Consider the following 18376-nt stretch of genomic DNA (forward strand, 5'->3'; position numbering starts at 1 on the left):
AAATTCATTTTTTTCCTCTGAATTCTACACACAACACCCTATAATGACAACGTGAAAAAAGTTTACTTGAGGTTTTTGCAAATTTATTAAAAATAAAAAAACTGAGAAATCACATGTACATAAGTATTCACAGCCTTTGCTCAATACTTTGTCGATGCACCTTTGGCAACAATTACAGCCTCAAGTCTTGTTGAATATGATGCCACAAGCTTGGCACACCTATCCTTGGCCAGTTTCGCCCATTCCTCTTTGCAGCACCTCTCAAGCTCTATCAGGTTGGATGGGAAGCGTCGGTGCACAGCCATTTTAAGATCTCTCCAGAGATGTTCAATCGGATTCAAGTCTGGGCTCTGGCTGGGCCACTCAAGGACATTCACAGAGTTGTCCTGAAGCCACTCCTTTGATATCTTGGCTGTGTGCTTAGGGTCGTTGTCCTGCTGAAAGATGAACCATCGCCCCAGTCTGAGGTCAAGAGCGCTCTGGAGCAGGTTTTCATCCAGGATGTCTCTGTACATTGCTGCAGTCATCTTTCCCTTTATCCTGACTAGTCTCCCAGTTCCTGCTGCTGAAAAACATCCCCACAGCATGATGCTGCCACCACCATGCTTCACTGTAGGGATGGTGCCAGGTTTCCTCCAAACGTGACGCCTGGCATTCACACCAAAGAGTTCAATCTTTGTCTCATCAGACCAGAGAATTTTTCTTTCTCATGGACTGAGAGTCCTTCAGGTGCCTTTTGGCAAACTCCAGACGGGCTTCCATGTGCCTTTTACTAAGGAGTGGCTTCCGTCTGGCCACTCTACCATACAGGCCTGATTGGTGGATTGCTGCAGAGATGGTTGTCCTTCTGGAAGGTTCTCCTCTCTCCACAGAGGACGTCTGGAGCTCTGACAGAGTGACCATCGGGTTCATGGTCACCTCCCTGACTAAGGCCCTACTCCCCCAATTGCTCAGTTTAGATGGCCGGCCAGCTCTAGGAAGAGTCCTGGTGGTTTTAAACTTCTTCCACTTACGGATGATGGAGGCCACTGTGCCCATTGGGACCTTCAAAGAAGCAGAAATTTTTCTGTAACCTTCCCCAGATATGTGCCTCAAGACAATCCTGTCTCGGAGGTCTACAGACAATTCCTTTGACTTCATGCTTGGTTTGTGCTCTGACATGAACTGTCAAATGTGGGACCTTATATAGACAGGTGTGTGCCTTTCCAAATCATGTCCAATCAACTGAATTTACCACAAGGTGGACTCCAATTAAGCTGCAGAAACATCTCAAGGATGATCAGGGGAAACAGGATGCACCTGAGCTCAATTTCGAGCTTCACAGCAAAGGCTGTGAATACTTATGTACATGTGCTTTCTCAATTTTTTTATTTTTAATAAATATGCAAAAACCTCAAGTAAACTTTTTACACGTTGTCATTATGGGGTGTTGTGTGATAGAATTCTGAGGAAAAAAATGAATTTAATCCATTTTGGAATAAGGCTGTAACATAACAAAATGTGGAAAAAGTGATGTGCTGTGAATACTTTCCGGATGCACTGTAGATAGATAGATAGATAGATAGATAGATAGATAGATAGATAGATAGATAGATAGATAGGATCTATCTATCTATCTATCTATCTATCTATCTATCTATCTGTCTGTCTGTCTGTCTGTCTGTCTGTCTGTCTGTCTGTCTGTCTGTCTGAGTTTTTATAGCATTGCTGTAGACCAGCAGTTGTCAACCTTTTTGACATGTGGACCTACAGAAATCTTTGCAGATACTGGGGAGGTGAATAGTATAATAAACTTTATTTACTCTGTATTATGCTTTGTGCAACCAGTGCCTGAAGTGACAATACAAAAGTGACAGTACTTTCTTTTTAAACTTCTTAATAGAGCAAAGATTCTATCATCCAGATTTACTAACATCAAATCAGAGAGTGTTGGGTCCCTCTGGGAGTTTCGAGCATAAACATGTTATACAATTTGATTGGAGAGCCTTCCCCCTTCGAATTTACAGCGTCCAGATTATGTGGACACCTCATACACAGAACAGAATATGGTGCAATGTTTTGCTTGAAATCTTATCTGAAAAATTAGAAGGGTTCACATTGGCTAAAAAGCATGACCTGAGAATTCCCTGATTTTTCTGGACCAGCAAAATATTCTATGGATCGGTGCCAGTCCACCGATTTGTGTTTGGTAAATGCCGCTATAAAAAAATCAGGACATGTGTTTTTTATCCACTTCTACTTCTTTTTGCTTATGTTGCAGTTTTTTTTTTTTTTTCGTAAAGCATTGATAGTTTCTACCTTTTGTTATACCTTTCATAACCATTCATAATAATCTGATGTCCAGCATCTAGTGTAACAGATCCTTGTTTAAATAAATCGCCATCTTTAGTTTTATATACAGCAATCCAAAGTTAGACACTGCAAAAGATATGTGTCAAAGCATGTAATTAAATTACAAGATCAAAATGACATTCCATATGAAAAACACTCGGGGATCAGTAACATTTGCAGAATTTTAGTCATTTTTAGAGCTTTGGTCATAGTGTCACATAATAAAAAAAATGTGCAATTATTTTTAATGGGCTATGAGCAGAAGTTATTACAATTCAGCCTTTGTTTCTAGTGGTCTTGAAAGGAAGATTGGGTATAATGCATGATGTGTACGCTGAAAAGATCTCACATGCCTCACTCTGTTAAGGGGAAAAGGAAAAATGTAAATTCTTGACAATGTGACTTAAAAACTTGTTCAGTATGAATTCCAGCACTGATGTATGTAACAACATTTGCAAGAAAAGATCTCTTACTGAATGGTAGAAGACTGAAGCCACCAAATGGGGCAGTGTGGTGTTAACTGTTCAACGCTGTGTGTGTACAAATTTACATTTGCATTTACATTTATTTGCTTAGCAGACACTTTTATCCAAAGCAACTTACAAAATAGTTAAACAATTGAGTAACATTAGGTTAGGGCCTGTTTGTTTAGCAAGTATAATAGGACGCGTAACAAAAGTTGATTGCCACAATTGAAAAGATGTAATAACTAGTACATTTACAATCATAGAGTATAAAATATCACAGAGCAAATGTTTTTTTTTTCATCAATTTGATAGATATTCACAGAATAGATGGGTTTTCAATTGCCTCTTAAATACATTGAAGGATTCACCAGTATGGAATGAATTTGGGCAGCTGTTCCACCAACTACGAACTACACAGGAAAAGATTATGGATTGAGACTTGATACCACATGGAGGCGGCATCATTAGATGCTTTTCCCTGATAGAACTGAGTGGGTGAGAAGGAGTAAAGCACCTCACCAGTGTCTCCATATACACAGGTGCTGACCCACTGCCTACTCTGTATAAGCATCAGGGATTTAAACTTAATGCGTGCCGCTACAGGGACCTGCAGAGAAGAGTGACATGTGCCTATCTTGACTGGTTAAATACAAGATGGGCCACTGCATTCTAGACTATTTGCAGTGGCTTGATAGCACATGTGGGAACTTCTGCCAGAACTGAGTTGCAGCAGTCCAGACACGACAAGACCAAAGCTTGGAGCAGAAGTTGTGCTGCATACTCTGTCAGCTAAGGCCTGATCTTGCGGATGTTGTACAGCGTGAACCTGAATGAACGAGAAACAGTAGAGATGTGGTCAGAAAAAAGATAGCTGCTCATCAGTCGCTACCCCAAGGTTCCATACTGACTTGGCAGGTGTTAGCAACAGTGAGCCAAGCTGTACAGAGATGAGGGGATAAGCATACAGGCTGGCCGGGATCACAAAAAGCTTGTTTTTTGCCAGGCTGAGCTGTAGACATCCACAGATGACAGAAATTTTAAAAATAGCACATTGTACAAGTGTTGCCTGATTCTTTTAATGGTGACCTAATGTTTAAATTAGATACTGTACAGTGTTTTTGTAGACAGTGATATCAGATTTTACCTTTTTTTCTGTTATTTGCGTTTTTCCAGTGCCAGCAATAGAAATAAACATATGTATGCCAAAGCATTTGTAATTGTAACAGTTTTCTGACAAAAGTGCAGGGGTTTGTAATGTTTTCTATAAAATGTTAAAGTACTTTAAAGCAAGAAAGGATTTTTTCTAAGTTGTGGTTTTCTGTCATTTATTTCATAATAGTAGTAGTAGTGTAAATAAAATGTACTAGTTGCACTCAATCATTGTTGCGTGCATTTTTCTTGCATGCTTTTGTCACGCCACTGTGTTAGTAGTAGTTTTTATAACAGAGTACATTATAATTCTTTCTTGTATGTCTGACAAACATGGAACACGTTTCCACTCTCCTCTACCATGATAAACAAATTCAAATATGTCATTTTATTTCACAAAAACACAAATATATATACTCTTTACACCTGCCCAGTTATGTTCCCAGTTCCTGAAGTATTATAAGGGAAAAAAATAGAAACAGAGAAAAACACTAATAAGGTTACAGGTGTTTGAGCCATAGCTATTGTATGTTGAAGCATGAAAATAACTGTACAATTTTAGCAAAACCTTCACATATTGACATATACATGAATGAAGATTGTGGTGACTTTTGTTTTTAAACATTTTGCATTCATTATAGGTTGAATAATACAATTTAAAGTTATAAAAAATAATTAATAGAGTACATTCCGTTCTTCAACCAGAAAAAGGGAGCAGATTGTGAAGTTGGTTTAAAGTAAACGTGGCACGCAGAGATCAATAGATGCATGGATATGTGTGTTTTTACTACACTGTCTTTCAACATCTATTAAATATATTTATGCACATTTGGGAATACACATTGTGACCGACAGACAGACCAGAGCAAAGCAGGAGAAATCAGTGGGGTAACAACCTGGCAGCCACATTTAATGAGGAAACTGAAAAAAGGAAAAAGGGTGCACTGCAGCACAATGGAAAAGACAGCTGACTAAAACATCAGCCCACGCCAAGTTTTATTCTTTCTTGGATCTCACAAGGAAGCTCGTTCAGTCTCAATTCCTTGACTGCAGTGATAAACAACCTTCCCAGGCCGTCCAGTTTTATAGCGTCCTGACTGGAAGGTGCAGGGTCAGCTCTCGGCATCATGGGTAGGGGTGGATACCCACACTGGTTTCCTTCTCAGGACTGTAAGTGAAAGAGAATATACTGGTAGCGACAGCACCCGCTGTTGTCTCAGAGTGGTATTGTTTAGCTCAGTTGAGTCAGGGAGATGGTCACCGGTTGCTCATGCACATCAACATACACGCTAAATGTAAAATAATGAATTACTTATAAGTCTGTGCTTATACTTACCAATCACTTTATGTTCCCCCTTTCTCCTGGTCAGGATTATGGGAGCCTGCTGTGTTAACAGACTCATGGAGGGAAACAGCTATAGACTTGATGCCAGTTCTTCACGGAGTATGCCCACACTTAAATCTCTTAAATTATATTAATTGCTTTACTGGAAAGCAGTTATTTTGTTTTTTTATAAGGTGTATTAACAATGAATATTCATGTTTATAGGTGACCATTTATGCATATTTGTGTATTGTTATGAAAAAAACTGTCCACTCACCAAAAATAACTTTGTTTTTCCATCCAGAACATCTGTGTGATGAATTATGCTCTGGGAGATTTTGCTTTCCATGTGTGCCACTGGGGTAGAGCGGTGGGAGGTCTTTGTTATTCCCCTGCTGTCCTCCTTCTACTTCAGTGTTTTGGTGCACATTGAAGTTTCCTCATTAGGTTAGCCTGCTAATTTACATCAGCAGTCTGCTGTAATTAGTCCCGGTGCTGTGCCTTGCGTCATTTTTGTTCCACTGTATTACTGTCTATGACACCCTTATACTGAGCCAAGCTATGCTGTCTTTGAAGTATAGAATTGACTTTCATTTAAAGTGCTGTAATATTTAGCAGTGAGGCTAATAAAACAATTTGTTACACATTTTTTTTCTTCTTTGTTTTATCAAGTTGTCTTTATTGGAGCAACATATGAAATATTTTATTGTAATGTTAATGTTCATTATAATCGATATGTTTAAAATAATCTGATTTGACTAATTAAGCTATCCTTCCCCAGAATGATTGTCCCTTCTGCTTTGACTCCTGAAAGTGCAAGCATGGTTACCAGTAGCTGCTTTTAACATCTTTATCCTCTGCTGAGATGATGTATAGCCATCCATCCATCCATCCATTATCCAACCTGCTATATCATAACTACAGGGTCACAGGGGTCTGCTGGAGCCAATCCCAGCCAACACAGGGTGCAAGGCAGGAACAAATCCTGAGCAGGGTGCCAGTCCACCGCAGGGCACACACACACACACACCCACACACTAGGGACAATTTAGAATCACCAATGAACCTAACCTGCATGTCTTTGGACTGTGGGAGGAAACCGGAGTACCCGGAGGAAACCCATGCAGACACGGGGAGAACATGCAAACTCCACGCAGAGAGGACTCAGGAAGCGAACACAACTGCGAGGCAGCAGCACTACCCACTGCACCACCGTGCCGCGATGTATAGCCAGCACAATTTTATTTATTTCATTACTTTTAATGAGTCTCTTCTACAGAGTAATTAAAGACCACGGTCACCTTTCCTAACATCCCACCTTTCTCCACTTCTTTCCACAGAGCCGGAGTTTGTGAGTTCTGCTTTTGTGCCAGAGAGCAAGAACAGCAACAATGGTGATGATGACAAGGTCTATTTCTTTTTGACGGAGACCGCAAGAGAGTACGAGTTTTATGCTAAAGTGAGAATTCCCCGTGTGGCTCGAGTTTGCAAAGTGAGTTGTCATTTTTGTATTGTAAGTCAACATTGCCCCTAAATGGATTGGAATGCTGTAGAGCTGTCCTGTTTGTTGGTTTGTGTTTGCCTCACATTTAATGATGATTTATCCATCCACCCACTGCTACTCACTCATCATTTTTTCTTTGCCTTTCTTCTTTTGATAGGCTGTTAGTAGCCCTCGTTCAGTTCTAGATTTCTAAAAGTGCCATTTGATATTGAGGAGAGTTCATTGCCATTGCTGTGTTAAGCATTTAGCAGTGCTTTGAAGATGACATGGAAAGGATGTAAGAATGAAAAAAAACCGCTGTGACCAAGAAGAACGTCTTTTCATAAAAAAGAGCATATTATTGGTGATTTTACTTTATAGGCAGCAGAGATAAGAACACAAATAGTGAAATCATGTTCATAAACAAGGCAAACTTCTTATATGGGGTAAAAACTAGAAACAGTCCTAACTAAAATAATTTGCTTTTATTTTTGTAAGTTGAGATAGTACTTCTTTTTTAGTTTTATTTAAAGCGTAGATGGCTAATTTCTCCCCGTCCCCTGCTTTTAAATAGATAAGTCATTAGCTGACACATGCACAGTGACTGCAGTGCCATAGTAGAAATATTCCTGGAATGCAAAGTGGTCTTATCAAGGAAGAAATGAAAATAACAAAAACTATAAATTATATTAATTTTCATAGCACAAACATTGTCCAAAATAAACTAAAGATTATTTAAGGTAAATTCTAACCAACTGAATCTTAGTTTTTTCTTTTTACCTCATTAAAGTGCTTTCTTCTTACCGATGAAGCACCATGTATTGTTGCCATATGTGGAAAATAAAGTATATAAATTAAAAATTGACAGCAGGAATTGTTTAGTAGTCTAATGGCATGCAGCAAGAGCATGTTCCAAATTGGTAAAGGAAGAATATGGTGATTTTAACTTGAGAGTCAGTGATGGTGTTGGAAATGTGCTAACTAACATCCAGGAGAAGTACAGGATAGGACAAAAAAAATTAAAACACTCAACAACAGGTCCAAACGTATATTGAAAAAAGAAGTTTAGATTTCTTATCTAATTAAGATCCCCTGCCAGATGCAGCCTAGCTTTATTGATATAATGTATATCCGGAAGATTGTACATACATGAGAATACATAAGACATTTGACAAACGAGAGGATACCATTCAGTCCATCATCCCTGTTTGTTTAGCTAATAGCCAAGCTGTCCCAGTATCTCATCCAGATTCTTCTTAAAGGTTGTCAAGGTTTCTGCTTCAACTACACGCCTTGATAGTTTGTTCCAGAGTCCCACAGCTCTCTGCGTAAAGAAGTGCGTCCTGGCTTCCGTTTTAAATGCCTTCCCTTAATTTCCACTGATGTCCTCGAGTATGTGATTGTAGTCATTCATAGATCTCTTGTAATGAGGTAGAAGATTCACTGTGCTGGGTTAGTGAACATGTTGCATAGCTACATTTAATCCACAGTCTGCCTTCTCTATGCATTACATCCGGGAACACAGGGAAACTGGAACACAGCTTTACAACAAGACTGCATGTATGGAAGCCAGCCTTCTCACAACATTTTAATGCATTAGTGTCAGTCAGACTGTGAGATAAACATTAATGTGTTACACACATGCACAAGTATTCATATACTTAATTTATGACATAATTTCTTGCCACTTAAATACATTATAAGACTTGCAGGTCAAGTTTCTCAAATTACCTACATGGTGACTTTTTAACACATGGGTAGAGATTATTGTTTGGTTGCAATGAAATGACAAAGATCCAGTAGTCCTTTAAAGATTTTCTGGCTGTGCAAGCTTGGAGTTCAGCAGCAAAGATTTGTGTTTTTATTGGCAGTCCAGAATATTTTCTCATAACCAATGATGAGAGTAGGCAGGGCATCTAGAACTCAAAATTTGAACTAGTCACTGATATGACGAAGAGCCCACTACACCTCTTCAAGTTAGGCAACAGCATGACTCTTTAAACAAGCCACAGCACATCACACAGAATTACGTGTTGATCAGTTTAGTTTGTTTGTGATGTACGCAAAAAATACCTTGAAGATTTGCAGTGGCTGCACTGGTACTGTTCCTTATTTTACTTGGTGGTAACTTACCTAATTCTCTGCTTCTAGGGTGACATTGGAGGCCAAAAGACCCTGCAGAAACGCTGGACCACATTCTTGAAAGCGCAGCTCGCTTGTGAGGATCCTGACACTGGGGGTCGATTCAACATTCTTCGTGATGTGTACACATTACGGATAGACCCAGACAACTGGCAAAGCACCCAGTTCTATGGAATCTTCTCTTCTCAATGGTAAGAAAATCAAGGACATTATTCACGTTATCATACAGAACCCAGCGTGCTTCCTATTTAAGTGTATTTAGTGCATTTGTGTTCAGACTTGTCTTGGACTGGTATATGGCAAACCAGAAGTGTTTTTGATTGGTTCGCTCTCATTGAGGTCTGCTGTGATGTGTGTGTTTTCTTTTTTTTAGATCTGTTGAAGTATGGCAAGAGAACTGTGTTCTACTTAAGCCACTGTAGCTAGACATATACAAACCTAATCTTACATAAACATAGATATGAAACTACAACTAAAAAGCAGTTAATTATCCTATAGAGTGAGGAAAGTTACTAGGAAAGCTAGAAGCTTACAGTAAACAACTTAACACATATGTAAACTTACACCATCTTTTTGGTGAGCCTGGAAGAAATCCTTTGCTTTTAATAGCAATAAACAGTGTATCCTCAGACAACCTGCATGTGTGAAAGGGGCTTTTGACTACAATTGACTGTAAAAAATCAATTTCTTTTATTTTCCAATTAGCGTTATCAGAGTGTATTGTCACTGTGACTCTTCCTATGAAGTCCATAGACGGATTGGGAGAGCATGGAGGGGGGGGGGGGGGATTTGGGGGTCATGAGGTCACTGGAAAGGGGTGTGTGGCGCTCCCGATATCTTAGCAAAAGGACAAAGGTCCAAGTCTTCAGAGTTCTGGTGCTTCCTGTCTTGCTATATGGCTGTGAAACATGAACGTTATCCAGTGATCTGAGATAAACACTGGACTTCTTTGGTATCCTTGGGTACCGTTGGTTTGACTTTCTGTCAAATGAGCGGTTGCTCATGGAGTCCAAAATGAGGCACATTACCTGCATTGTGAGGGAGCGTCAGTTATGGTACTACGGCCATGTGGCGTGTTTCCATGAGGGTGATCCAGCTTGTAAGATCCTCATTGGTGGGGACCCGAGTGGCTGGAACAGGCCAAGGGGTCGCCCACGTAACACCTGGCTGCAGCAGATAGAGGGTCATTTCCGGAGGGTGGGACTGGACCGTGTGTCTGCCTGGGGGGTTGCCAACCGGGATGCCGAGTTATTTCGTCGTGTAGTGGGTGCGGCAACGCACTGTGCCAGTGCATGCTCCCCAACTTGACTTGACTTGACTTGTTATCAGAGTCTGAATGAGCCCCACTATTCCATTACCTGCACCTGACTGGGAGAAGATTTGTCTTTTGGTGGTCTCAAATGAATAAACATATTTAAACAGGTGCAAGGGCACCTATGACCTAAGACTAAGCAACCACTGTATATAAACTTGGTGTGGTGTTTGATTTTGACCACCTGGGATCAGTCACGTTGGGCCCATAAGGCAGTAAATAAACTGGTATAATTGCATAACTATACATGCACACATACAGTATACGGCACAGTTGTTTACGCATAAAGCACCTTGAGATGGGGCTCACAATAGAAAGGTGGTATATAAAATAAAGGTTGTTGGCTTGTGTGATGGACTGGACTAGCAACCCCTCCATGTTTTGGACCTGATGTTGTTGAGATTGACCCTATTGTGAAAAAAAGAGCGTTTAGAAAGTGGACGGATGAATGTTCTTTAAGAGGAGTCTGTGCCAATCACTTTACCTGAGGGAATAAAATGTTAAGTCTGAAGAGCTCACCTGGAATTGAGAAAAAATTATATAATGGCTTCTGTTATGGCAGGGGTGTCCAAACCTTTTTCACTGGGGGCCACATACAGAGAAATATGCAAAGGGTTGGGCCACCAACTTGAGGTGAGGTATATTGCCTCACCTCTGGTGTATTAAGCTAGCAAAATCAATCAAATATAGGTAAGTTATGCTTGATAATTGAATATGCTTAAAGAAAAAAGAGCAACACAGCTCTCTATTAATGGGTTTTCATTTATTGTATTACAAAGTGCTCTCATCACGTGCAATCGAGTAAAAATCAATAGCACAAGCTTTATCTGACACTTGATGTTTTAAGTTAGTTAGCTGACAAATCTTCAATTTGCCACACAACTGCGTTTCTAGACAAGCGAACGTTGTTGAATTCCTGCATCTTCTCAGGGCATATTATTCCTGCGACTTTAGTGAGGCACTGTTTTATGAGGTCACCATCTGAAAAGGTTTCCCGTGTCGAGCAGTGAGTTGCGCTACTTCGCAGCTGGCTAATGTGGCATTTTCTTGTGTTTTGTTAGCACGGAAAAAAATACTATTGTTGAGCTAGCAGACTAGCTGCCATTTGCTTAACTTTCTGTTCTCGCTTGGTACCAGTGTAGGACGTGTAGATCGGATGTTTGGTTTCGTAGTGTCGACACACATTATACTCTTTCATCACTGAAATAGTTTCATTGCAAATCAAATAGACACACTTACCCTTGACTTCTAGGAAGAAATATTCATTTTCCCACCTTGTCTGAAATTTTCTACACTCACTTGCTATTGTGCGTTTCTTTGGTTCTGACATTTTTTGTCATCCGTAGCAAAATTGTTGTTTGGTTGCACTTGTTTGTGAAGACGCTGCCTTGATTAAAACAGTATTCCCGCATATGTTAAACATAAGAAGTACAATACAGTTAAGAATAAGTTTTGTGTGTGGGCCATATTTCATTATACTTTTAGAATTTGCTGCAGGCCAATAAAAATGGACCACGGGCCACAGTTTGTACACCCCTGTGTTATGAGTAGTTTTAGCAGACTCTTCTTTCCTAATGTCTCTTTTTTTCCTTTTGTTGTCTCTATTATTTTTTGGTGGTTTTTAAAGGTGATATTATACAGGTTGCAGCCGTATGCAATAGCGGTCAATGAGGACAGCCCTCCATTCATACTGCTATGTGCACAAGCCCATCCCCAAGACTTAAGACAAAACAGAGCAAGGGTGAGTCGCAGACTAGTTAGACTAAGTCACTGGGTATACCATGCTACACAACCGCCTAAGACTCACTACGGTTATATAAATGAAGTCTGCGACTGAAAAATTGCTGAGAAAGTCATGTAAACTGTGACAGAACCTTGATAAGACGAGTTGTCATTCTCATTTTTCCCCCCAATAACTTGGCTTTGACTCATCTTTTTTAGGGAACGAGAAGAGGTCTCTGCCATCTGTGTCTATACTATCAAGGACATTAGCCATGCCTTTAATGGTGATTACAAAAGAGTGAAGTCTGACTATGAAAATTCACCAAGCTTGGAGCCTCCACCGAGTCCCCGACCTGGAGCGGTAAGCAATAAGAAAAAAAGAAGAAATACCATTTTTCAGTTTCATGCAAGGCTATTTCTGGTATTTTTGAAGCTCACCATCCCTCTTTAGCTCTTCTTTTCTATGTGTTTGCGGTTCCCCCACTGAATGTGGGACCTCAGGTGGTTATTTATACCACAAAATGTCCCAGGTTATTTGGTTTTACATATCAGGACACATCTTAAAATCATGTAGTCCTCACCTTCTCTTGTTCTGTGCCGGGTTAACAGCCATTTTCTGGATTCACCAGGGCTGGTAACTCCCCATATTAGTACAAGAATTTTTAGAGCATTCTTTACCTGCCTTTCACAACACACAAGAGGAACAATGACCTTATTTTGAGTCCAGGTCCCACCTAGTCCTCACCAACTTCTAAATGTATACTAAGGGGACAACACTGCTTATTTTATTTTGTCATTATCTTTGCAATTAAAAATAAATCAGGTGTAGTCAGAAATTACTTGATTTCTTTAATGTTGTCATATATCTTTTTGTTCATCTTTTCCTATTACCACTACTTGTTTAGAATCACACTTTTGAAGTAACTCCCTTTTCTACATACATTCATCTCTGTCCGATGTTCACTCCTCTTTTATAATGGACATTACTATGAGGTATTTATGGCAATGTTGTAGATTTTTGCACCTTTTTCATGATTTGTCTTTTACTGATTCCTACCTAATATATCCCAACTCACCAAAGAAACCCATACCACATAGAAATGAATGCAACAACCATAATTATTTCAAATTGTGGTAATTTTCCATTTTCTGACTTTTGAAATTTAGCAATAAAATATAAGCTCATGATTTATCTTTTCAGGTTATATAAAAGTGATGAACTTGTCAGGTTGCAGTGTACATCTAATTTACTGTCTTATAGGCCAAAAGTTAAAGATGCTGCTTCATCATGTCTTCTGAGCGTATACAAGGAAAAACATGCTGAAAATACAGTGGAACCTCGGGTCACGAACGTCTCGGAACACGTACAAATCGGGTTATGACCAAAAAGTTTGCCAAACTTTTGCATCTGTTCACGACCACACTCGGGTGTTCAGTCTCTCCCTGTGCATTCCCTGTGCAGCGAGCGAGAGAGAGAGAGAGTGCGAGCGAGCGTATATATATATATTTACATACAGCTCGTATGGTCCGTAATGGATTAATTGTATTTACATACAATTCTATGGGGGAAATTACTTCGGGTCACAACCAAATCGGGTTGTGACCAGAGTTTTGGAACGAATTACGGTCGTGACCCGAGGTTCCACTGTATTGCCACATTTTAGGTCTCTTTGAAAACAAATGTTTTGGAAAAAATACAAATGAATTAAGATCCATACAGAAGATGCAAAACGTGTTTAAGGTGTTGTCAGAGGCCCTAGTTAATGCTATAGTGATAGCATATAAATTAAATGTCCCCATCTAATGCTAAACAGCTCTCAGGTGACTGATTTTACCCCCAAATCATTATGAGCAGCAACCAAATAATCAAAGCTGTCTTTTTCTGTTTCTGAAAAAAAAAAAGTGTATCTACCATTATATGCATATCTCATTTTTCAACAGTATATTCTAACACATTTTTATTATATATTTTGCAGTTTAACTTGTTCTTTCTTCTCAGTGTATCACATCAGCAATAAGGGCACAAGGGTACACCAGCTCTCTGACTCTCCCCGACAGAGTGCTGACATTTGTGCGAGACCACCCTTTGATGGAGCAGCCTGTGCTCTCCCAGGCCATACTAGTCAAGAGAGGCACAAAGTACACAAAGATTGCAGTGAACATCTCCCACGCTGGCAGAGATTCATTTTCCATTTTGCTGCTTGGGACAGGTAAAGGACCTCTTAGTTTTGTGGTACAGAACGTGGTTTTCAGTGATGTAAATGGATGAGTAATGGATGGACCTTTGTTTTTGCTGATCTTTAAATGTCATGCATTGTGGTATTTGTTTCTTGTTCTTGTCCTTTTTGGTAACTGCTGAGGTTCTTGATGCTGTAGACTTTAAACTTCCTAGGTAATTAGATCAGACAGAAGCCTCTATAGGTTATGGAAATTCATTTTTGCATATTGCCACCTACACTTATTGGTTATTGCCATATACACCTGTGGGGTAAAGCCTCAGAAAGTCTATGAATTTGATTCTTCAGATTTATTTGTTTTGTGATTTGCATTGTCAGTTAACAAGTGCCTTTGCATTCAATGTGTGTAACTATGCAGAATATAAACCTTTGTATGTGGGATGCAAATGGATGAGAGAATGTGGGCAGGTGGGTTGCATATTGACGTCATGTCAGTTTGTTGCTTAGCATGAGACATATGCATTTCAGCAAATCCAGCATAACCTATTAAGATGGTAACTACACAACAGTCAAAAAGGACACAGCCACAGAAAAACAAACAACATGTTGGGAAAGAGCACACTAAATGGACATTGTTCATGTGGTCAATGGAGCATTGCATCAACACATTATGTTCATCTGAAGTCTTTTATATGGAAAAAACAAGTGCTTTCATTTTGAGTTCCCTAGAAACATTTTACAATTTAGTGTATGAGCTCTCAGAATAGAGACTTCCATCATACCAGTAATTTTTAATGTATATTTCATTGCTCTAATTAGTTCTTTTGTAGTAAGGAAGTTACAAATAAATAAGAAATAACTTACTACATTGAAGTCAGATCAGATCAGATACACTCTGTCCTATCCATCAATATATTTTGAAATATTCAAAAGGTTATTAATAGTTTAACATGCTCATAAAATTTGTGTTAAATGTGTGATCGATGTGTTAAAGGAATACTCCACCATAAAGTGATATTTTTTATATGTTCCTTACCCCATGTAGCTTGTAGTGATGGGGGAGAAAAAAAAATATCATGTTTACATGCAGAATGGAGATAAAAACGTTTCTGACAGAGTAGACCCTGGACAACAGAAAGCAATATGAAAATGTTACTTGTATCAAATAATCCACATGTCCACTCGTTCAGTCATGCACTCACACCATGCACAGAGCATGTAATTTTTTAAGCAGATATTGCTAAATAAACCACCTCCGGAAAGCACTCTCATAAATGAGAATGAAATGTGCTCAGACGAGCATTTGAGTTGTAGACCTGCTGCTCATCGTTGAATTCCTATTCATAGCGATGATCCACAACTGGAGGACCTCTGGATTATTTAGTGGTGGTCCTTGAAACTACACAGGTGAATTGGCCTCCTGCTTGTTGAAGCATCTTGGGTAACTTGAACAAATCCACCAAGGTGGTATAAGTGACTTGCACAAGTCTAAGTTCTATTTTTGTCCTTGTAACCTTTCATCCTTAGTTTTACGTGTCCTTTAGTGCATGCTTTTTGTTGATATCACATGAAGCGCAGTGTATGCCAGTGAATAAGCTGTTACTGGGCTGGACTCCTGACCAATGAATGAGGTTGGATGGCAGGTTTTCTATTGAAATGCTCAAGCGCATCTGAGCGTGTTCCATTTTCATTCACTCAATTGTTTTCCAGAAGTGGTTTATTTAACAAAATTTTAGTACAAATACATATGTTTGGAATTTTGTTAGCATACGGCCCAATAACTTGTCATGTGGATTATGTGACATGAGTAACAGGACATTTTTTTCTTATTTATTTATTTTTTTTAAATACTGTTTATTGTTGTCTAGCATTTTCTACCATGGAACCCTGTTTTGTTATCTCTGTTCTGCATGAAACATGACAATTAAAAGTTTTTCTGAACCATCACTGCAAACTACATGGGGTAAATGACATATGAAAAATACAATTCTTAGATGGAGTAGTCCTTTAAACAGACAGGCAGACAGCTGAAGGCTGTGTTTTCAGAAATAAATGCGGCAGTTCCACTGCTTGACCGTCCTAAGTCATTATAGCCCATGCCAGTTATACTGTATGTCCAAAAGTTCTAAGGAGATGTCCCTAACCAGCTTTCCTGCCTAGCAAAACGAATCCCTGGTTGTCAGGTATGTTTGTGGCTCCTGGTATTCCCTTCAAGCAGTTTATTTATGAGAGTCATCCTGCTGTAGTTGATGGAACTCCTGGTTAATAGGATAGAATTGTTTTGTTTCTCTCTGTCTTAGTGCTGTATGTCACAGATCACTGTGAACTGTCTATTTTTTCACTTTATTTCACGTGTTACATTATTTAGGTTTCCAGTGGTATCAGTCAAAAATTTATTCATGTTATTACACCTCCAGTAATTAACACATAATACAGCTAATCGGTGCAGTAAAGATTTTACACTGCATTTTACTTTTGATGCTAATTTATATTCCCCAGACTGATACAACACATTGTAGGTTGGCTTCAGACTCTGTAATGTCTTTTCTTCCCTTCCCTAATTCATTTAGTGATTAATTTCTCCACATTTTCCTGGTTGTTTTTGCACAGACCGAGGGGAGCTTCATAAAGCTGTTTACAGACATACCAGTAATGAAGAAGAGGCACTGGTGATTGATAAAACAACATTGTTCTCTACAGAACAGCCAATTCAAAACATCCAGCTATATCAGGTACAGGACATCTTAAATGATAAGAAGCAGCCACTTTCAATTCAAGAGCTTGTATGGGGATCTTTGCTGAATTCAGTCTCTGAGTGCTTACACATATTTAAAACTAGTATATGATAATAAATCATATAAGTGTTCACAAAGCTCAAACATCACAAAAGCTAATTCATTGAACTTTAAAAAATAAGCAGAAACAGACCACAGTAGTATAAAATCCTTGTAACATTTTAAGTGACATACAGTTAGGTCCATAAATATTTGGACAGAGAGAACTTTTTTCTAATTTTGGTTCTGTACATTACCACAATTAATTTTAAATGAAACAACTCAGATGCAGTTGAAGTGCAGACTTTCAGCTTTAATTCAGTGGGGTGAACAAAACGATTGCATAAAAATGTAAGGCAACTAAAGCATTTTTTTAACACAATCCCTTCATTTCAGGGGCTCAAAAGTAATTGGACAATTGACTCAAAGGCTATTTCATGGGCAGGTGTGGGCAAGTCCGTCATTATGTCATTATCAATTAAGCAGATAAAAGGCCTGGAGTTGATTTGAGGTGTGGTGCTTGCATGTGGAAGATTTTGCTGTGAACAGACAACATGCGGTCAAAGGAGCTCTCCATGCAGGTGAAAGAAGCCATCCTTAAGCTACGAAAACAGAAAAAACCCATTCGAGAAATTGCTACAATTTTATGAGTGGCAAAATCTACAGTTTGGTACATCCTGAGAAAGAAAGCAAGCACTGGTGAACTCAGCAACGCAGAAAGACCTGGACATCCACGGAAGACAACAGTGGTGGATGATCGCAGAATCATTTCCATGGTGAAGAGAAACCCCTTCACAACAGCCAACCAAGTGAACAACATTCTCCAGGGGGTAGGCATATCGATATCCAAGTCTACCATAAAGAGAAGACTGCATGAAAGTAAATACAGAGGGTGCACTGCAAGGTGCAAGCTACTCATAAGCCTCAAGAATAGAAAGGTTAGATTGGACTTTACTAAAGAACATCTAAAAAAGCCAGCACAGTTCTGGAAAAACATTCTTTGGACAGATGAAACCAAGATCAACCTCTACCAGAATGATGGCAAGAAAAAAGTATGGAGAAGGCGTGGAACAGCTCATTATCCAAAGCATACCACATCATCTGTAAAACACGGTGGAGGCAGTGTGATGGCTTGGGCGTGCATGGCTGCCAGTGGCACTGGGACACTAGTGTTTATTGATGATGTGACACAGGACAGAAGCAGCCGAATGAATTCTGAGGTGTTCAGAGACATACTGTCTGCTCAAATCTAGCTAAATGCAGTCAAATTGATTGGGCGGTGTTTCATGATACAGATGGACAATGACCCAAAACATACAGCCAAAGCAACCCAGGAGTTTATTAAAGCAAAGAAGTGGAAAATTCTTGAATGGCCAAGTCAGTCACCTGATCTTAACCCAACTGAGCATGCATTTCACTTGTTGAAGACTAAACTTCAGACAGAAAGGCCCACAAACAAACAGCAACTGAAAGCCGCTGCAGTAAAGGCCTGGCA

General features: G+C 39.3%; 1 protein-coding gene across 1 annotated transcript in view; it reads left to right on the forward strand.

Moving 5' to 3' along the window:
* Positions 1–18376, forward strand: part of sema4f (sema domain, immunoglobulin domain (Ig), transmembrane domain (TM) and short cytoplasmic domain, (semaphorin) 4F) — a 133219-nt gene that overhangs the window by 95286 nt on the left and 19557 nt on the right. The window contains exons 7-11 of the mRNA XM_051928472.1: positions 6612–6763; positions 8906–9087; positions 12150–12291; positions 13930–14140; positions 16718–16839. Coding sequence (XP_051784432.1) covers positions 6612–6763; positions 8906–9087; positions 12150–12291; positions 13930–14140; positions 16718–16839 — 809 coding nt within the window. The remainder of the gene's footprint in view (positions 1–6611; positions 6764–8905; positions 9088–12149; positions 12292–13929; positions 14141–16717; positions 16840–18376) is intronic.

The sequence above is a fragment of the Erpetoichthys calabaricus genome, chromosome 5 (assembly GCF_900747795.2).
Source record: "Erpetoichthys calabaricus chromosome 5, fErpCal1.3, whole genome shotgun sequence".
Classification (NCBI taxonomy): Eukaryota; Metazoa; Chordata; class Cladistia; order Polypteriformes; family Polypteridae; genus Erpetoichthys; species Erpetoichthys calabaricus.